Below are 22,043 nucleotides of genomic sequence, written 5' to 3'. Positions count from 1 at the left end.
AAGTAACAGATTGTGCTGTATTTTTAGAATAGATATGCATAATAGTTGTGCCATGGATTTTTTTTTAAAGCAAAATCTGGGAAGGAAAAAATCAAGTGTTATGCAAGCAAATATGGTGCATGTCATCTGCCAGTTTCACAGGCATGGGAGTGAAATGCATCAGCTCCAGACTCATACGGATTTGGAAACACTGCTACACAATTATATCAGCCAAAAGAATTCTGTGTAGAAATTCTCCTTCATTCTTGTGTAAATTTGACAGTAACTCCTTTTTTCATTGTAGATTTTATTTAGATTTACCTAAGGTGACTTGAAGGCGAAAAGAAGGCCAACTGCACTGTTATTTATAGTGATTAATAGGGCCATTTAGAAGTTGTTTGAAATTTAGATTGCACTGTTTATCATTTACAGTTGTGTGGGCTAAGGTAATGATTCCATTATTCTAATCTATGAGCAGTATCTAGCATCTTACATTTTTTGTTCAGTTGATACTTCATTACAGAATTTGAGATATTAATCAGAAGGAAGATATATGCATGAAGTTTAAATAGAAATGAGACCTTTTAAAGTGACATACAGGTACAGATTAACTTCATTATAAGCAGCAAATGAAATAAATGTAATTCACAAGTAATGTGCCATCTGTTATGGTTAGAACACCTTTTAGTGCATTCCTTCTTGCTATGGCTTTTGTGTTGTAGAAAAGGAGCCCATTGTGACAAGATTTCAGTAATCCTACCAGTTCCTTTTCAGTTCATTGGTTAAAAACTATTTTACCCGTAATTGCTTCCACTATTTACAACAGCTGCAGCATTTTCAAAAAGTTCTTTTAAATCTAATATTGATTGTGTGCTTTCTTTCCACTTAAATTGTAACAAAATACAAAAACTATTTAGGTGTGAGATTAAAGTGTAGAGATGATATTACACTTTATCACTGAAATAGTTGTATTGGATTTTAAATTTTATGGCTGCAGAAATCTATAGGAGCAACTTTCTCTTTTTGATTTCTTGCTGCTTTTGACAAATGTTTATATTAGACTTCTGCATTTTTTTTCAGATACCTTTAAAATCAATAGCTCTGAAATTTAAAATCTTTAGCAATACCTAATTTTTGGGAAAGCTATCMCTCATTTTGAGGGTTCTCTAATACAGAGTTATGGTGAAGTCATTTTTATAATAATGTCTAACTGTAGTTTTCCTCATTCATAGATCTTAAAAAGGGATAGTTTCCCACCAGTCTGCAAGCAGCTAGCTTACATACTTTTATCAGGAGAACAGACACCTATTTTCTCTTTATAGACAATGGGAGGAGAGCAGTTGTTTCAAGTGGTGATTGAGAGCGCTTTGACAGGAGCAGGAGCCAAGCTTAATTAGGTTCTTGAAGTTAGGTGATGTGAATGACCCTAAGAGTGCTTTACTGAAATGGAACAAATATCATTGTCTTCCTTTTCAAGATGGAAAAAAAAATAAAGCTCAGAGATGAAGTCATTTGCCTGAGACCATCAGTAAGTCAGGAATYGAAGCTTGGCTTCCTAAGGCTCAGGGTGGAGATTCAGCCAAAAGGCCGCAGAAGCTCAGGTTGATAAACCTGAAATACYTTTTAATACACACGTGAGCAGGCTCTGCAGGTTGTAGGGCGAGCTGTAGAAAGGTGGGAAAGCTTTATCCAAGCTATGCAGAGCCAGTCTGCAAAAGCTGGTTGATCCCCTGGACTATCCCAGCAATACCTCCCTATCTCTCATTCCAGCTCTCACCCCTAGGGGATTGCTTTTGGAGGGATCAGTGTMCTGGAGATCTTCAGGATCATAGTCATAGTAGATGCACACATTCTGCCCTTTTCCCCCATGCAGTCGAGCTGCTTTTAAGTTCACTGCCTCCACAGCTGCAAAGGCAGGAGCAGAACCGTCTATTATGCAATGTGGAACTTACAAAAACTGACATGCTGCTGGGTCAGAAACGGGCTAAAGTTTGTTTCCAGTATACAGGGGACAGGGCTTTCAGGAGTAATGAGAAAAAGCAACTCTACCATGTGGATTATGAAATTGGTTTTGGGAGTGGGAATTTTTCAATCCTTTCTTTCTTCCTCCTTTTTTTTTTTTTTTAATGCCTTGTATCAGAATTTATCAGCGAGCAATTCTGAGCTTGGTTGGATGGTTAAGAGTGGAAAAAAGGAGGGTTTAAAAAGAAGGAGCCCTGTGTGGCCACAGAGTGCTTGGGCAGTCCTTCTGCAGCACAGGCAAGGTAACTCAAGTGATACGAAGGACTGGGATGAGAATTGGAGACCGAGATCCGAGACTCTGTGCAGTCAGGCTGGGAGAGCAGAAAAAATTCTGCTAGAGAGAACTTTGCAGGAGGGGGGAGCAGAAACYTCCACCTAGGAATAACAGCTGAAGAAGATAAAGAGCAACTGGAAAGGCAGAAGGAAAATGCAAGAGAACCAGAGAGTTGACAGTAAGATGTGAAAAAAATTTAACTGCTAACAAGAATAACCTTTTCTTTGCTGTAGGACATAAAGTGGTCTGACTTTGGTTTTCCTGGAAGAAGTGGAAGAGAGAGCACGTTGTGGATTGGTTCTGAAGGAGCAAACACTCCATGCCATTTGGACTCTTATGGCTGCAATTTAGTGTTACAAGTYCAGGGAAGGTAACAAATACCTGTGTTATATACAGAGGAAAGCTATACAGTGCTAGAAAGAGCATTAGTTTTGCGCTCTKGAATAGTAGTTCTAACTCCTGATTATTTTAATTTGCTCAGCTATCAATAATTGAAGAATATCAAAACTGTTCTGTAGGAAATGGCAGAAATTTGAAAGGTTAAAATTTGATTTGGGCAAAATTATATTGGTGTAGTAAAATTATATTTTCTTCTATTTGAGGAATAATGTTCTTCCTAATCTGTGCATTATACATGTCCAATAATAAATACTCTAACAYTCCTAGTGGTTATGAATTTGGGAAGTTGGAATTAGGAGAGAGATTTTTAAAAAAAGCAGAGCTAAGATAGAAATAAACCATTTTTTCACCTTATGATATTGTCTGTGCAAGAGCTTCTAATAGCACACTGGAATTAATTTAAAAGAAGCACATCAGGATGGGAGCAGCCAACTGTGAGCAAAGTTAAAACGGACACTTTGAGGCTCTAAACTCATTTTGGGGGCATGTGTGTTTGTTGCTATTTCTTTCTGCCTGTTTGCAAACTGTCTATATTTTTCTCCTTCCTTCTCCCCTTTCCCTGCACATTTGCCTCATTTTTTTCAGACTGATTCTATTAATATTAGCATAACAAAGGAAGTTGCATGTATTTTTCTTAGGTTTGATAGTATATAAGGTAAGAAATAATTTGCCAGTGGAATATTAATGTGGTTAATTACTCTGGTGTGATTTATAAAACAGTAAAATCATGGTTGCCTTGTGATTAAGGTGGAGGACTGGAAGTCAAGCAAGCCTGCCTTCCATGCTGGGCTCTGCAGCAGGTTGACTGGCTTTAAGGCCTGAGGCAAATKAATTTTTCATAGTCTTATCTGTGAGAAAGGTAATTCTGTTTAGCTGYCAGATGGGTTTTCATTCATTTTTGTAAACAGCCTTGGGATTCTCAGGTGGAAAGAGCAGAAGAGACAGTCTGAAAGCTCCACTCAACATCACACTTGTTGCTGCAACCAGTCCCATGGRCTTCAGATCACATTAATAAGCATTACATATTGAAGTCCAGACTCAAATATATTTAGGAACCAAAAATCTTGTTGAAAACCATGAGGCTTCTGTGCTTAAATATCTTCTAAGGATCTGCCTCAATACTGAATGTGCTAAATAAGTAATCCAGCAGACCAGACACCTGCCCTGCCTTTTTGATCCCTCCTTCAGGTGTTGAACTTGAGCCAGTGTGCTAGGATCATGTTGCAATTTTGCCTGCCTTCCCAAGACACTCTCTGTCCTCCTCCCTCCTCTCCCCCCAAATCCTTGTTCTTCTCAGAGAAAGAAGCCTAAAGCCTTTTCATGGCCTGAAAAGACAATGGCCTGTTTTCCTCCTATTTATAGGCAAAACCTATAAATATATCACAAACTTATACAAGCTTGTGAATCCTGTGCTGCTTCRGAGCAGAAGGAACACCTTTTGAGACTCACAAGCAAGAAGGGCTTTGTAACAGAAAATAAGATTATGCTGAACTTAAATAAATTTGCCTTTGCAAGAAAGTCAGGGACCACTCCTAAGCCTTTTGTTGCTATCTTGAATTTCCTCCTTGCATCCCTCAGGCTTCTTAATTTTTTGCTCCAGGCTGTTGCTTTGTCATGAACCTGCAGGATTAACCTGTGAGCCTCCTAACCTAGTAATTCTCCTGAGGATTTAGTTTGGAGGGCAAATAATAAAATTGCAGTAGAGCTTGGATTTCAGATCAACTATTTATGAAGTTTTCAGCCAACAAAAGCTTTGGTAATTACCAAGAAACGTCAGTGGCCTGTGGTACTTCCATYGGTGCCGATTTTTGCAGTTCTGACTATACTGCTATTCCTGTCTCTTCAGTTTTTGTGCCACGTGGCTACTTTTTGCTCATTTTYGTACCTGACTTAGACCTGACAACCAGAAGCAGTAGACAAAAAGCAAGAAGTGAGTACTAAGGAAAGAGACAAAAAGAAAATACCTAGCTAGAGTCCGAAACAGAGAGGTGAGCTGCACAAATTGTCCAGCTGTGCTGCAAAGTACTGCCTTTATTTTTCCATTGCTCCGTGCATCTGGTCTCTGTTTCACTGAGCCATGTGAACAAAACAGAGATATTTGCTCCTGAGGACACGGTCAGTCTTTCCTTTCTGCTTGGCCCTGCGCTGTGGTGTATAGACCTGTTCCTTTAGTCRGACAAGAAAACAGCCTGGTGCAGGAGTGCCCTCACAAGCAGAACAACCCTGTCCTGCTTGMGCTGGTCATTGCTCAGGGGGCTCTCAATGCCAGTGGCTCAAGCCACTGTTTCAGTAGGTGGTACTGACAACACTAGAAAAATTGGGGGTTTTTTTTGGAATGCTTATGTCTATAGATCTCTCTGATTTTATGCTGTTGTCGTAACTGTGGCATGGGAGCCTCAAGGTGAGTTTTATTAAGAATGAGGGTTTTGTAGCTAATAAAATAAGTAATGCATGTGATGATAGGAAAAAAAAAGATTGAGCWCATACTCCTTTATTATTACTATCATAAACACACAGTGCCCTCCTTTTAAAGCATATTTCACCTCTTCATTCAGTAAACAAAAGTATACRGTCCCTAATGAAACAGTTTTCCTTGTTTTGTAGGACAGTTGTCAGGTTTTTAATAGGTCTCTGAGCATATATAAATGCTGCATGTTACTCTGCAAAAGAAACCAGATGGAAGAGTTTTTTTTTTTTTTAACTTTATCTGCCTTTTGAAAATAATTAGTGAGAAGCTCTGAATTTTTCAGTTAAAAAATTAAAAAGTGGAATATTTAAGACACTTTCAGTAAACAGCCTGTAAGTACTGACTGCGTTCTTACTGCGTAGGAGATTCACAGAGTGAGGCACATTTACGTTTTATTGAAAACCTTGCTATTGCCTTTAGGTCTTAGGTGTAACTGACATGCACTGAAACGTTTTTCATCTTCCCTCTATTTTCAGGAAAAGATGGCACCTCTTCCCACCTGGTGACACCAGTTTCCTTTATCCCACTAGGATTCCTTATGAGGAATCCAGCATATTCAGCAAAGTCAATGTTGCCAATCCTGATCTGATACGCTTTCCTGAGTTTAGGAACGCAACAGCTCATGTGGTTACACTCAGTCCAGGACAGGTACCATTCACATAYACACTTTACATTACTTTAGAGCTTTTAGTAAATGATTTATATTGCTAAGGGTGAATAAGTCATAACAAATTGATTATATTTCTATCTCCCTACGTTTTGCAATCATGCTTGATCCATTTCTGTCAATACAGGAACTTTCTTTAATAACCTGGTTATTATTTTACTAGCCTTTTACACAAAAACTGCAAACATTGAGAATTAATTTAGTAGGCTCCCCAACTCCATAACAGTTCTTACGGTCACCTCTAATTCCATCTACTTTAAAGGACTGAAAACTTTCTTGAGCAGTGCTCTAACCTATCTACTCTAAAACCTGTATGTTGCATAAGATATATTTGATTAACGAGCATGTAGAGCCAGCAAAGGAACTCATTTATATTTTGAAAGTGAGAAATAACCTTCACCAGGGAACATTGGCCCAACTTGTTGCTTTAATAGCAGAATATTTATAGTGATGATACTTGCATTTAAAGTGCACACCATCCAGCGGATTCATGGTATCTTACAAGCATGTAAAGATACTATTAACCTGCTTTACTGAGACAGTCCAGTTAAAAGTACCTGACTCAAATCACACATGCAGTCAGCAGCAGAATGGGGGCAGGACTCAGAGCTGTTAATTATTGTTCTCCTACCRTTAATAGTGTCCTTCTCTTTTATTTAATCAAGATAGCCTGTATTTAGAGCTTAAATTACCCTTTTCCATCCATTCAGGTGTACATGTCCTTGTAAAGCACTCCCAACGTGGATTGCTCAGACTGTGTAAGACAATGGCATTGTTGCTTTTAGCACCTCTTTCACTATTCTCCTGCCAGATGTTGTAACCTCTTCTGAGTTGCCAGCTCAGTGACCTGTGAGTGTTCTCTAGCTCCTAGTTGACAAAACCAGCTGCCTTCAAGAGTTAAAGAATAGATTTTTTACTAATCCAGCTAATCTTGGGGAGATGGAGTGGGGAGCAGTCCTGCGAGCTGTCATTGGAACAGGGTAGTAATTTCTAACAGGAGGGTGACATCTATCAACTAGGAACTGTATGTTCTGCTTGCTGTGCTGCAAGTGGAAGGGAATYTGTGATCAACTCTTCATTGTTTGCAGTACATTAACTTCTAGTTGTATTCTTAAAGCAAAATGATTAATTTTGCCATCTGCACTTTGTAAGGTGACAGTGCTTAATAATAAATTAAACAAAGAACAAATTTTTACTATTGATAAAAAAGCCACATCCATTCAGCACTGCATTATCTATGATCCCCAACACTATTTCAATTTATAATTTGCATTGGAATAATCAGGCATGATAGTGAACCTTTAGTATGATCTTAATTTTAATTAGGCTTACAGCAATTACAAATTCATCTTGCTAGGAATAAAGGTCTTGAGACAGCTCAGTAATACAGGTTGTCTGTATTGCCATGAGGGAGATACTGTTTGGGTTTTGGGGGAGAAGGTAAGGTGGGCAGTGATGGAACTGCGAGGTATTGCCTTCAGCCATTTTATCACCACATTTTGGTCAGTGCTTTCCAGCTTCTCATCTAGAAACTTATGGGGCAGCTGGCTGGGGACTGCTGTTCTTTGATAGAGAGGAAAGGATTAACTAGGAGTAATTCCTCTGTTAACAAGAGAGAGGCTCCCTAAATAATGATGTGATACAAGCTCAGTTTGGGGTTTCAGATAGAATTAACAAAACTACTACAGCTTTGTTCTGCAATAGCTTACAGCAGCTCCACTCCTTCCCAGAGAGCAGGCAGAATGTTTTGAATTAGATACTGTAATAATACCAGGTTTTAAAATAAAGACAAAAGTATTCTTAGGTATTCAGAAGAGGAACTGCATGTAGGGTGACTGCATCTTTGAATATCAAAAACTTAATGTGTCTGATGCCACCTTCTGGTCGCTGTGTCTCATTGTTTGCTACAAACCATTTTCTACAACCGTTTAAGGCTTTAAAGCTGAATTCTTCTGTATAGCATTGTATCAGTGCATACTTTGATTGCATTCTTTGTGTCCTTTCACTGTATTCTTCAGAAGTAAATCTTYGTTATCAATTTAAATAGTTGGCTGACAACTCTAGGTTTTTATAAGGTTCATTCTGTATTTGATTTTTTTTTCTGGCTGAATTTCCGGAGGTCTTGATGCAGCTCCTGGTTATATACTAATGATCTATTCTGGATACAAATTATGATAATGTTTAGACATCTAACTTATTTAAATAGGCAGCTGAATAGTTCTGGAATTTGCAGTAGTGCATGACTGCATTCACCAAGTTCAAGTCATTCCGCACTAATATAGGGACTCCTTGTAAACATCCAGGCCTGGTCACCTATATGATGGTTTCAGTGTTGAACAGTAAGTATGGAGCAGGGGGCTGACTGCTGGTGAATTTATATTCACTGAACTAATGGTGTTCACCCAAAGCATTAGTATTTTGTTTTGTGTGTTCACAGATGATGYCATATTTCTGGTAATACCTTAATTGTTTTCACAAATATAAAATACTGCTTAAAAGACTGCAAGCAGGACAAAACATGTCCATTTTAATACAGTCCACCCTTTCTTTACCTTTCCTCGTGTCTCTGGGACAGGTGCTAAAAGTTAGAGTAGGATCCATCACCCTCAACTTAAACCCTTTCCAGGACAGACGTCCTGTCTGTCATCAGTGGGAAGAACCTGGCACCTCTACAGGGCTGTTCATCACAGGCATCTTATACAGAGTCCTGCAGAAACATTCAGCCTATCTTGTCTTTTTGCACAGGCTGTAAAAGGAGCCAGAGCCTATGCAGGTAGATGCTTAGCTCTTTGATTACAAAAAAAGGTGAGAYGAATCCCACCTGAAAAGGCTATGAAAAAGTGAGATGSTATATAAATTCAAAATCATTGATCATTCTCTCTGTTGCCCCAGGTCTCACCTGCTTCTTGCTTCCTTCCTGCTCACTAATGTTCTTAGTCCATCTTTCTCTTAATCCATCTTCATGTCACTAGACAATGGTTTAAAAAAAACTGTAAAAAGTGCATCTCAGCTTGCCTAAAGGTAGACACATGAAGACTCCACCTATATGTCCTTTTAATAGAGGGCAGGCACCTTATAGCCTAGGCTCATGAGAAATGCGATTGGAGAATGAGAACTTCAGATTGKCCTCAAAGTAAGGAGCAGCACAACAGACCCAGTCTCAAAAAATCAAGAAAAATATAAGTGATATGAAGAAAAATGCAGTAAGTCAGGAAATGTAGCAACTCAAACTTTATAAAAGGCAATAAAATGTTCCAGCTCAAGATACATAAAATATTTTCTAAAGGGACTGCAATGCAAAACTGCTTTTGATGAAGAGTTGGAATTGATTTTAGTTAAAGGAGAACTCAGAGTTGTCAGTGGCATTGTGTATAGTGTATGGTTGATAACTCTYTGGGGAGGAGGTGGGGAAGGAAGAGTATTTTCATGTATGAGACTACAGAGTTGGCCCTGAACCAGTCCATAGAGAAGGCTCTATTCACCACAGCAGAGAGCCTGACTGATCATCTAGTTACCAGAACTATCATCTCCGTCACAAGAGGTAGAGAAGCACAGGAGTGGAGCTTATACTGTTACTGGTTATTAAAACAACCAAACAAGCAAACAAACCCCCACCCCTTAGTCTGCAGCACACACAGAGCCTATGAGCATTTCCCCCAAAAGTCAAGCAAAGCAAAGGTGAAACCTGCTGGTTCCTGAATTTACTCTTCCTTCTGTTCTTGACTTTCTCGCAGTACCCCAACAACACAGGTAATCCCCTTTCTGTTCAGAGGGCTTCTCCTTGGGTTACTTCTGCCTCAGCTGGCCCTGGGCCCTGTATTTCAACAGGGGAGAATGAACCTTAAGCAAGGAAGGAACCCGGCCAACAAGCTCCTTTCTAGGAGCTGGAGACCCACCAGGCCAGGGCATCGGGACCCCAGGGAGTGCTGCTCACCTGCTGCTGCCAAACCTCAGCTCAGGGCTGAGGAGAGGAGAGCACTAACACCAGAGCTAGCTGTGCATTTTATTTTTTCATTGCCACAGTTACAAGCGATTTTCCCCACCACCTTTTTCCTCCCATCACACTCGCATTCTTTGGTCCTTCCTTTTCTTAGGCAGTTACTCAAGCATCTTTTTCTAATGAACAGGAATTTCTTGGGAAACATTTCTCTTCAGTGTATGTTCTCTTTTTTTGAAGCAATTCCACCTTTGCTCTACTTTTACAGTGTATCAAGTTAATCATTTCCATTGAGAATTTAAACCTGTTATGTTCTCTGTGCTGTACAAGTMTTCAGCATTGCTCCACTTATCCTCCCAACAATTCTCTTGTGTTTTCTCCTCTTACAGTCTAGCATTTCATTTTATTTTTTCTGTTTTTTCTGTCCTACTTGATTTCATCTGCTATATTTGCCAATCACTACTAGCCTAAATATTATCTGACTGGTCACTGTTTAGATCTTTCCAAACCATGCAACAGGGTTGGAATGGGAAAGCAGGCTAACAGAATTCTCTCTTAGCTTGGAGTCATTCTGTCCTGCTCGTGTGCCTTACTTTTCCCTTGTAAAATCAACTTGCTACATTTTTCTTTCATTTTGTTGTGATTTGTGTCCACCTTCTCCATTGAAATGTAGCTTAAATGGTAGTTAAATTTGTATCCTATTTTCATAGATATATGGAAGTCAGTTTTGTTGTATTGACAGTTAGGTTTGTTTGGTTTTTTTTGTTGGGTTTTTTTGTTGTTTTTTGCTTCTAGCAAAAATGAAGAATCCTACTGTATTTCTCTCTTTGCAGGATTATTTTCTGTGTTCAACTAAGTTCTGCTTCTCCCTTACCAGCTGTATTTTTTAATTATCTTTTCTCATTTCGTCATCTTCCTTAAAGTTTTAGCTCTTTTGCCTTTTGATAATTTCAATTTTCTCACTGCCATAAATTCTTATTTTAAGAAGCATAAGCTTCTTAAAGATGCTTGCTTTCCCCATTTTATTTTTGTGGTACCTGTTTTGCCTCTTGCAGTCACAGCTCTGTAGCTCCTCTATAAATCACATCAAACAGTGCCAGATATAGAARTACACAACTTCTACAATTATTGCCATCAAACTGCTGGCAAGTAAAATTAGGTCAGTCTCTCCAAAAACCAAGCTCCTCCTCTCCAGTTTAAGGATGCTGGACAACTGGAGGGGATAYATATTTTACTCCTGATTATGCTCCTTCTTCCAAAGCACTTTGGTCTCCACTTTGCACAAGCACTGGGTCAGGCCAGTAGGTTCCAGTCCTAATTTCCAGCTTGTTTTTCCAGACCACTTCTCTTCCTGAAGCATTTACATTCTTCCCTGGATTTATCTCCTGCTCTTGCTCCCCTGCTACATAGTATCTCTGCACCATACTGTCATTGCCTAGCACCTACATCCACATCACAGTAGGGACCCATATGATTCTGCAATCAGTGCTATGTGGGCAAACATTTGTTCACAGATAATTCTGCTGCAGCCAGTGCAACTATGCTATTGATTAAAGCAAGCATATGTTTGTGAGATAAAAATGATACCCTGAAACTTGTTCAGTGTAGAAGCCGTGTTTTGGCTTCAGTCTGTGTAGGGTTTCATGCCCCTTTAGAAGTGGGGAATAAGTAATGGCCCTCTGCAGACTGCTCTSCTGCACATATTCTGAGATTGGTGAAACCTGAGCTCCATATGTGACATTAGTGTGCATGTGTGTCTGCAAACCCRTGCGTTTTCTACTATTCTGCTTTCAATTCTGTCTTTTTGGTGTCTTTAACAGCCTGTCTTGATGATGTTCAGATTTGTAGCTAAATCCTGCCTTGTTTGACAGAGCATCTCAAAGTTGCAAAAACATCCTGCGATGACTAGATACCACATTAAGCAGTGTGATCCATTGCTAGTAGTTTCAAACATRGCTAATTGCTTTTGATGTTTGCAACCACATCCAATTAAGGAAGGATTTGGTTTCTTTAATGGCAGGCCTGTATTGTGCCACTATTTAAATTGAAACCTATGAAAAGCATTTTGTCCTATGGTCCAAGATTAATTCCTGATCCGAGTGTCCTGTAAATGTTTGCTGGATTAAGGCCACAGTCACTATTTCCAGCACAGATATTTTCTGATTAGCCATGTTATCTAGCTAGCAGGACATCCTTATAAATAATGTGCATCTACCAAGGAGAGAGGAGGAGGGGGGAAAAAATGATTCAGATATAGATCACTACTTTACTTTCCCCATTCTGAAGTATTTTTATCCATCTCTGACCATTTTCATTACCTGTCAAAAAACTGTCTTTATGCTTTTCTTGATAGCTCTGTGCTAATGTTCACTAATCTGTAAAGTTTGTACTCTATCATCAAAACAACATTAATGTCTTTGTACCATAAAAGCCAAGGATTAGAATCAATCTTATGTCAGACCTATCCTGATACAGTTGCAAAGCCCTGATCTAAACAAGATCACAATTTCTGGGATATGTTCTCTTAAAAGCATGCCTCCTAAAATTGACAAGTKTTTTTTATAGATAAGTATTTAGCAAAATTGCAACTACACATTGTTAATCACATAGAGGGGCACTAGGATACTGGCTTTTGAAGTCAGCTGGCAGTCCTTCTAAAGAAGTCAGAAAGTCTGTTCAATTGGAGAGTCTGCAAAAGAATACTTGGCTTGGAGGAGACTTTCTGTAAAGCCCTACTCTACTGCTACACCAGCTGCAATTGCAGCATAAAGCAAGGCCTTGCCTATCTAGAACAGTTATGAGCTTACAGTCCTGCTCCACATGAGAAGATCTAGGATGAGTAGTAGATCTGGATCATGTCCACTTCTCTCATACTAGATATTAATATAACTGGAGGAGGAAGTGGACATTTTAGGCTTGAGAGAAGGCTCTTTAGAAGAAATAAAGGTCACCTCCCACACACAACTTTATCTTTGCCTCATTCTGCCTCTGCACCCCCGTTGCCCTGAGTGAATCATTATCTTTCTGCAGGGTGCTGCTGATACTCAGATGTGATATCTCTTGATTCCAGGTCCTGCTTGTTCCAAGGCACTGGTGGCACTATGTGGAATCCATTGACTCTATCACTGTCAGCATAAACTCTTGGATTGAACTGGTATTTGCCTTTTTGTGTCATAGTGATGTAGTACTTCCATGTCTTTGTATATTTAAGAGTAGGAAACCCACTGAGTTGCTCATAAATAATCCTGTCCCAGATCTGATGACCTCATGAGCCACTTTTGAGTTGTTGTAAGGGTGTTAAGCTTACATTTACATAGCATCTTTTATCCTCAGAGATCCCAGAAGACTTTGCATGCTGCCTCATTTATCAACCACCACTAAAACACAGCTATGCTTTGACACTGGCAAATTTGATTCAAGGTTTTGTAAGAGAAAATGAGAGAAAGTGTCTTAAATAAAAACATTGAAAGGAATATGAGTGGGCACAGAAGTGATGCCACCCAGAACTCAACCTGCATTTCCTGTTCGGCTGCATTGAACAAGGATCAAGGGTGATGCATGTTGTCCCTTGCCTGCCAGGTTCAACCCTACTGGGTAGGCTGTAATCAGAGGCTGGGAAGCACAGAGGCCTTGCCAATGCAGTTTTTCTTGAAAGACTTAAAGCTTCCAGATCTGAAGTTGCAATTTAGCAAAAGTCATTAAGTTTACCTCATTCAGATGAGCATATGCTAAGGTTTTCATGTCTGACTTCTCATGCACTAATAGGAATTGTGTTGAATATCATTCAACAAAACAGTTCCACCTTAAACACATGCTTATATGCAATGCTAAGCCAGGATTTAAATAGTCACATTAATGTGATAAGAAGGGAGTGGCACCAGCTGCTTGAATTCTCATTTCTGTGATAGTTTTGACTTTCCTGCTCATGTTACCTGGTGTGTATGGGAACATTCCAGGGATATCATCTCAATATCCCAGAAGGTTTTCTGATTCAGATTACTTTATCATTAATCCTAGCTTGATTAAAAAAAAAAAAAAAAAAAAGGCTCTTTGAAATGGCCTGTGAAAGATGACTCACTAAAACGCTATTGCAACTTCAGCTGCTGTTCAAACTATACAAGACATTTCTCATCCTCTCAAACCAGGCAATTTTAGAGTAGAGGGATTTACTTGGGTGTCTCTCTTGGAGAGAATTTCCATGTGAGACTACACATTTAGAAATGACAGACTGTCAGAGCCCACACTGAGCTCTTACAGACCCCTTAGTAAGAATCAAACTATGTCCAATGCCAGGGAAAGCTCCAAGGATATTTGAGCAGCTATTGAAGCCTGCCTTAAACTGATGCTCACACCAACACAAACATGCACCCTAAGCTGCATCTCACAAATTGTCCCATGTTGGAGGAGCAGGTCAGAATTGTGCTAGGCTGGTAGCTCCCAAGTGTCTGGGTTATGTGTTGGCTATAGCATTTCTTCCTTTTCTTTTATGGGCTTTAAGGAGGGAGGAGGGAGGTGGAGGAGGGCAGAAATTAGAACTAAAATTCTGTGGCTTTCCCAGTCAGGTCATTGAGATCCTGTTTGGCCCTAGTGGGATCAGATAATTGTATGTAGATAGCATTGAGAGCAGGAGAGTGTCTGTTGGTCTTGCTAATGAGTTACCACAAACAGGGAAAAAGACCATGGTGAAYAAATCAATTCCATTGTAGCATTCAAGATGAGTGGACATATGTAATCAGTGCAACCCAGATGAAAGGCCCTGACAGATCCCTGCAGATCATGGTGGCACTATGGTTAGATGTTGGGTTATACAGTCTACACAAAATACTGACACAGGTGCTGAAAGACAATATCGGGATTGCTTCCATTACCAAATCAAGCAGTTCTCACAGCTGTTACCAACTGCTTTCATATTGCCAGATGTGAATGACAACATTGATAGTTMTAGTAAAACTATTAATTATTTTGGCAAGACTTTAGAATAGAAGTTGTTTTCAGCTGGATGTGAGCTACACAAAGTACTCCTTGCTTCCTAACGTATTCACACAATCAGTGCAACCCTGTTATTCAGCAGGCCAGAATGAATGTCAGGAGTGCAACATCTTAATAATTTCCCAGTGTAGATAATGCATTTCTAGTGTCTGGGGGGGCTGTTATGTAAGGGCATTAATGAGCAGAGCATCCAGAGCCACAAAAGGCTAAAAGCAGTTTCCCCCTGCTTCTATCCCAGAGTCTACTCAGAGATCCAAGGTGAGTTACTGCCTTCAACATACACACTAGCAAGATGCATGGTTTGCTTGACACCTTCCCCAAAGCCACAATTAGGCAATTCAGGACTGTGTGTTGACATGGTTGTCTTTCTTTCAAAACRTGTATTCCAAACACCTAAACAAGACCAAATTTACATATCCACTCCTAGGCACCTGTCATTGAGATAACTAAATCATATGTCTTGTTTAGAGTCTCATTTCCTCCTCTCCACATATCCTTCCCTTTCACATACAAGGAACCCAGTTAAATGCAAAAGAGAAGGCTAAAAAAAAGATCAAAGAAGGTTTGATTTTGCTGTCCTAAACTGCCTAGTACGCAGGTGCCTAACAGGATGATACAAGAAGTGAATACCTGAACCAAAGAGCCAGTTACTGACTTAATTTTTGGTTCTGCAAGAGAGCTTTCATTAGAGGAAACATTTGTTTTTCCCTCTGCTGATGTTTAAGACTGCAGCCATTTATCAACTTCTTAGTGTCACACTTAAGACTCACTTCTGTGCCTCTGTAGCCCCCAGATATCTGCTGACTTGCTGTTAACATCCTTTGTATTTTAAGTACTTAAATTAGGCATGATATATATATATACAGATATATACAGATATATATTTGCTAAGTACTTTCATGGTCCTTCTAGTTCTAAGGAGCCATATAAATGCATATATTAATTAAATGCTAATGTTGCATACTAATTTGAAGCACTAGATTCAATTAACAGAACACTAATAAGGAAAAATACTACATACACACTGGAATCTGTTTTTTTGCAAATCCTTATTTGGATGAGTAGTTGCACCAAAACCTGTGCTATTACTTACGTGAGGGTTGTATTCATGAGTAAGGAGCTACAAAAGCCTGTAGCCTTTCACTGACTTTGCAWTAATACAGCTTTCAAAAGTAAAGCCATCCATTTAGCACTTCCCAAGATCTTCCAGCTTTCTGCTGAGACCTAAGCGCTACTCTGTCTCCAAACACTTTCTGTTCCTCTGAGGCAGGATGCAGACCATAAAGCCCGTGTAGAAGAAGCAATAACTCGAACACTGGTGTGTGCCATAAAATCAGCAGAAAATCCCAGTGATGCAGATCTTTGGCTAAATCCCACSGAGGTAAGCCCTTTCTTGCTCTCATTAGCAGTGGTAGCATGGAATTATTGCCATTTTGCTTAACTCTCTGGAAATCTTTCTACCTCTTGGAAGAAAAAGAATTTTAAATTCCTTCCCTTCACGTAGCAAGAAGTAATTCAGGGAAGATAATCATACGATACTAATTTGAGACATACCTCCTCTTAACTGAGTGTATTCTGGGTCTTTTCTTAGGTTGAGGCAACATCCCATGACATCAATCTTCAGTACTTGAATAGAGCAGTGTCTGCATATTTCAAGCATCAAAACACAAGCGTGTCAGAGCAGGCACATCCCAGCAGCATCAGTGCCGAGCARATGACAGGTGCCTCACGCAAGAGGAGGAAAAGGCAAGTTGGCACTGAACCAGAGGGCTGCAAATTACTAACCCATGAAGCTGACTTTTCAACAGTTCAGGCAGAAAAGTTGCAGAAAATACCTTTTGGGCCTCATCTTATTCAAGTTTTACCGCAGTCTCAARAAACAAGCTCAGAGGGCGCAAGAGCAGTTGAAAGTGACTCTAGAGATCGTATCTGTGGGAATGAAGGAGGACATTTTGGAAAATTACACTGTGCCAGGAAGCAATTGGTAATGAGTAACGACTTTGAAATGCCTGCAAATCAAATGGATTCAGACGGCAGTCCAAATGCCTCAAAAACAACCCTTTCTACCAATGATTTGCTGGACTGTTTGGTTAATCCACATGTCATCAGTTTAGTGGCTCAGCTGCTGTTGGAGAGAACAAGAATTTAATGCTGGAATGCTGTATCATTTCTGAAATAAAGAAATCAAATGGTAGTCTCATGCTAGATTTTTAAGCTCAGTAACAATTGAAAGATTCAGTTCTTTGTTTCAAATACCTTTTAACTAGACAGACACAGCGGGAAATGCAGACCTATTCCAGACCTACAGCACATCCTGGTTAAACAGCAGAATGAAGYTGAGTTGAAATAAGACTAACTTGTTAACGAGGGATGGGAGAAGAAAGGAGTCAGAGTTCCTCAATATTATAAACAAAAACAGAGTGTATCCAASTATAACATAATTCTACTTTATTTTGTGGATGAGATCTTTAAAATAGGCTACAACTTGGAGCAGCAGTGAATCATCCACCATCCTGTGGACATTTTTATATGAGAAGGCACATACATGAGCTAGGCAGAGGAGAGGCTTGAGCTGGAAGCCAAAGAGCGCTCTCAGGTCCCCAGGCTGTGAACACCCGAACAGGGAGCTGGAGCAGAGGGACGCAGTCCTGCTGCTCTGGGACAGCCAGGCAGAGAAGATCAGGCTGTACACTGCAGCGGGTAGCAGCAGGGGCTGCRATTCTTCCTGGATTAAGCTTGTGGCACATAAGTTGCCTGAAGGGTTTTTATTTTTGCCTTCATTTAAACTGAGGGCACCAATTCATAGCTTTGGTCTAAGGCTGTTTCCAACCCCCCCCCATCCCCTAGCATGATGCAAGCATTAGTTCTTGGTATCCTACTAGCAGCAGTAACTGTGAGGAATGAGTGTGGCCCAGCTGCATTGTAAGGAAACACTGCAGCATCTAATGCTTTACAGCTGTGGCCAGAGTTGGAAAGCAGACTTGGAGCTGAATGTATTTAATCCATGTCTACACTCAGAGCAGTAGACTTCATTCATCCCTACAGGCAGAAGGATTGCAGTTTGCATCAGAATAGCTATGCCCAAAGGGAAGATTCATCCCAGCAAAAAGATGAGTATGCTGGGCCTCAGGGTGGGCAACTTAAATCCTGAGCCAGAAAAAGCATACAAGAGACACTGAACCTTGCACTTCCTCACATCCCTCTGCTGCCAAAGTGGGTTAGTGCCACACACGAGCTGAAAAAAACACTTTGGTGTCCTCGGACACTGCACTTTGGGGCTGGGCCTGCACTCGTCAGTGATGAGACGCACTCATCTGCAGGGACTCCTGCATTAACAAAGCAGGGTGGCATCACAGACCAGCCCGGCTTGAGTCAGGAGGGAGTGCTGAGACACGGCTACGGGGCAGAGAAAGATGAGCAGTGGCAAGGGGGTGGGAGGAGACAGACTGACTCATTRTAGACTGCAGTTCTCGGCCACAGTAGAAACAGCAAGTTCAAACAAACTCAGCCAAGGGGTACTGCTCCCACTGATGCATCTACTTCCTCCCTTCCACAAAGGGTTTCAGAAATACTTGAACCCACGAGACAGAAGGCCACTGGGAAGTGACTGTTAGGACTGAAGCCAAATACGCACAGCTCACTACCTCTAAGGTAGGAAACTGAGCAGTTGTTCCATGACTTTCTAGGCTCCGTCCTACTCTTTACTAGAGCAACCAAAGTTCCCCCACCCCCCCTTCAGTTGCAAGGTAATTGTGGTTGCTGTACAAAATCATCCTTCCTTTAAAGTGCAACAGTCCTTGAATTTACTTCTGAAGGCTGAGTGGTCCTTTAATCAAAGGGCTACAGAACTTGGAAATAGAGGTAAGAACATGGGTTAACTCAAAAGCTATACAGGAAGGCTGAGGAGAAGCTGGAAAGACACAGAATACTTCTAGGAATTTACGCTATCCCCTACAAAACGTGAAAACACGTTAAAACACTGAGTTCTGTGCATCTCCCTTCAACCTAACAAATTTTGCTCCCCCTCCTGCCTTCCCGGTTTCTATCGTTATCCTATACTTGGATTCGTAACTCTACACTCACTTTCTAGCTGGTAATTCTTTTACCCTTTGTCTATTCCCTACTATATACATCAAGATGGTGCCATTTTTAAAAGATCACTTTCAGCTATTTATAATTAAGAAAACCGTAAGGGCAAYGGTGCTTTCCCCGTGCTTTTGCGTAGCTTGCAGATTGGCAGGTCCCTGATGGAAGATGCCAAATGCTCTAAGTATGCAAATCGTTAACAGCAGCAAACAGGTGAGAAATCTGTTCCGATTTGAAAAACGCAAATATACTTGAAGCAGGATCAAGTTTCAAAGGTTTGAAGGTTCACATTTAACAAGCAGGGAAACCTCATCCTGAGGATTCCTTTGGGGAGCGGTCACCCCAGTTGCTGCATACGGATGGGAACTGCAGCAGTTGGCTCTCACTCCTCTGGCTGGCTTGGGAGGAACGAGTGAATATAAAGTTGTACAGTTTGCTGGGRACATTTGCATTGAAAAAAGCAACTCTAAATTAGTAGTGAGGGGGCTGTACCAGCTCTGTTCGACTCAGATGTGTACAGTTTCAAGTTTCATCAAATGTCCTTCTCTAGCTACTTAATTAGGCTCAGACCCTGATGAACCAGGAAATTATTGTCAGTAACCTGCAGGGAAAACATGACTCTTAGCTACATCTAAGCCGCCACATTTTTTGTGCTTTACTCTCCTGTTAATATGCCAAGCAGTCTCAATTGGGTTGCACCACTGCAACAATACCAGAATTTAATAAACAGTCCTGTTGATGTAGTAYATTTTCATGTTTGTGTGTTCTGCTGTGCCAACAGGATTAAAAAAAACAGCTAAAGAACGTTTTATTCACATCTGCTGACTTAGTGATTCACCAGACTCCTGGGGGGCAGATCTGTAGAATAAGGCAGGAATAAGGCAGCACCACTTTGATACACTGGCATATCGGAGAAGAACAGTGCTTTAATGACAGTCCACTTTTGTCTTATCGCTGTATTTCTTTTTTCTGAGGCTGACCATAGGGGCTGGGCCCAGCCAGAGAGTGCTGCTGCTGGGAACATTTGCACTGCAGAAGAAAGACTGCAAATGTAAAGATCTTAAAAGCTTTTATACCTAGAATAGGTGAGGGAGGAAAAGCACAGGCAGTAGAAGGAGGTAGACGTAGGCAACACTGCCTTCCGTCTTGCAAAACAAATTTCTGTAGCTTATTTATTCCCCTACCAAAGTGGAGATCACTTTAACATAACCCCACTATCCCTCCAAGATAGCTACACTGAACATTTTCTCCCTCTGCATTTACAATGACTACCCTTGAAAAGACTTGCTGAATATTTTTAAGCCCTTAGGAGGGCTTGCTGCCGGTGGGCAGAAGCTCCGTTATCTACGCAGGAGGACCTGCCTCTAAGAGACTCGGCGCAGCAGAAGCTATTATCCCCGGGCTGAATTGTGTGTATTCAGAGACACATCACTCACTGCTCTAAACAAATACAGTCCATCTGGGGAGGGTTGCATTTTATGCCTGTCCAGGTGCAGCCCGTGATTTAAGGATCAGACAGTGGCCAGAAACCATTAGCAAGGGGGACCAGAGGAGAGACCCAGCCTGTCTATGATGCTGGGCAAAAGCACCGGAAGGACTTTGCATCTCAGAGGCACAATTAAAAAGGAAAAAAAAGAAAAATCAGTGTCATACACTCAGCACACACAGGTAGAGAGAGAAATGACCACAAATGGAGAAAGTCACATATGGCAAATGGCCTGCAGACCAGTAACAAAAATTTATAGCTCTGACCCAATTCGCTGGGTACTGAACACTATGATTTCTGACTCTTGTTTTTAAATTCATGGCTGTTGCATGGAGAAGCTTGGACAAGTTTCTGCATATTCATTGTGTTTAAAATAAATGATTTCTGACCTCTTCAGTGACAGCCTGGTTTGACAAAGAGCAAGAAACTCAGCCATCAATACAAGGAAGCTGCGAGAAAGCTGCTTTTCTTTGCAGTCTCTAAAAGTCTCTACCCTTCCTCCAAAACAGTATTTCCTGCTCAGGAATGGGCACAGCAGCATTTGAGAAGATTGTGGCCTGGAAACAGTGCCAGGATAGTCACGCTAGTGAGCCCTTCATCTCTGCTTTGGCCAAGTGGCGATAAGAGATTTTCACCATGTGGCTGAATGATGGAGTTAAAAAACACACTCAAAGCCAGGGTTCAGTCCAAGAGGTGGCATGGACTAGCAGAAGCCCATTTCCACACCTGCCCAGTCAGTCCCACACACCGGATGGAGRGCCTCGGCCTTCGCTGCCCTGAAGTCAGGTTTACAGAGCAGTTAGCAGTCAAGGAGCTCCTCACCATTCCCAATCACAGCCCTCACCTAGAGATTTGGACTTTCTTGGCTTGTCTTAGACAACAACGCACCCCCAGATCAGTCGCACAAGAAGGGAAAACCCCAAATAATGAGGCTTCCCAGGGTTTTAGTCTCTCACCAAAAACCTTCCTGTGTTACAGAGACAGCATAGGTGACATCTTATTTCATAGCATTAATCCCCCACGTTTCAATTTTGTTTCCATCTTTCAGGACTTCTGCTCTAACAATATTTATCTGATGTCACAGAACAGTCCAAGTGAAGAGCAACAGCATACGCTGTATTAGTTAAAACTCCAGCTCGTGACTACCACTATAACAAACTTGACATACTGAAGAGGCAGGATGAATCCTTATGCAGTGCTAATTGCCCTTTAAAATAAGGCAGGGCTACAAGTCTGCACTTCTGACCTACCAGTGAGCTTCTTGCTCTATTGCTCACCTACAGAGGTGAGCTATTTAGGTATATGGTGTTGGCCATCTTCCTCTTAGGTCGTGTTTTCTGACAGTTCTAGTTTTAATACAACAGCAGCAGACAGGAGAAGACCATTGAAAATGTCTGGCCTAATTTTATCACCCATTTCATCTGAATGGGTGAGGAAAAGGATTTTAGTTCYTCTGCACTGCATTTTCCATGTTTTCTGGGGGCTGGTCCCAGGTGTGTTAAGCAGTTAAGCCTGTTGAAGAGTTTGGTGCTCCAAGCGTGGGCTTTGCTGTGCTGGCACAGAGGTGGCAGGAGGGATGGCYACTCTGCTCCATACAACTAGTCACAGACCTAGGAGCTGCATCGTTGGAGACTTTCCAAGTAGATGCTCCACTAGACATTTATTTGTCCATCTAATTGGTGAGTTTTGTCTATCTAAATGGGGTAAGTGGGAGCTAAAGATGCTGGTCATCTCAGG

The 22,043-nt window shown here is 40.9% G+C and overlaps 1 protein-coding gene across 1 annotated transcript in view; it reads left to right on the top strand.

Annotated features, from left to right (window-relative positions):
* Positions 1 to 16,928, top strand: part of HSPBAP1 (HSPB1 associated protein 1) — a gene marked incomplete at its 5' end in the record, with an annotated part of 33,229 nt that extends 16,301 nt beyond the window's left edge. Inside the window, 5 exons of the mRNA XM_085311055.1 lie at positions 2,509 to 2,645; positions 5,618 to 5,789; positions 12,816 to 12,899; positions 16,005 to 16,115; positions 16,326 to 16,928. Coding sequence (XP_085167181.1) covers positions 2,509 to 2,645; positions 5,618 to 5,789; positions 12,816 to 12,899; positions 16,005 to 16,115; positions 16,326 to 16,883 — 1,062 coding nt within the window. The remainder of the gene's footprint in view (positions 1 to 2,508; positions 2,646 to 5,617; positions 5,790 to 12,815; positions 12,900 to 16,004; positions 16,116 to 16,325) is intronic.
* Between the last annotated feature and the right edge of the window lie 5,115 nt (positions 16,929 to 22,043).

Source organism: Rhea americana, unplaced genomic scaffold (assembly GCF_003343005.1).
Source record: "Rhea americana isolate MKP2758 unplaced genomic scaffold, rheAme1 scaffold_33, whole genome shotgun sequence".
In the NCBI taxonomy this organism is placed as follows: domain Eukaryota; kingdom Metazoa; phylum Chordata; class Aves; order Rheiformes; family Rheidae; genus Rhea; species Rhea americana.
This window is presented reverse-complemented; position numbering and strand designations above follow the sequence as displayed.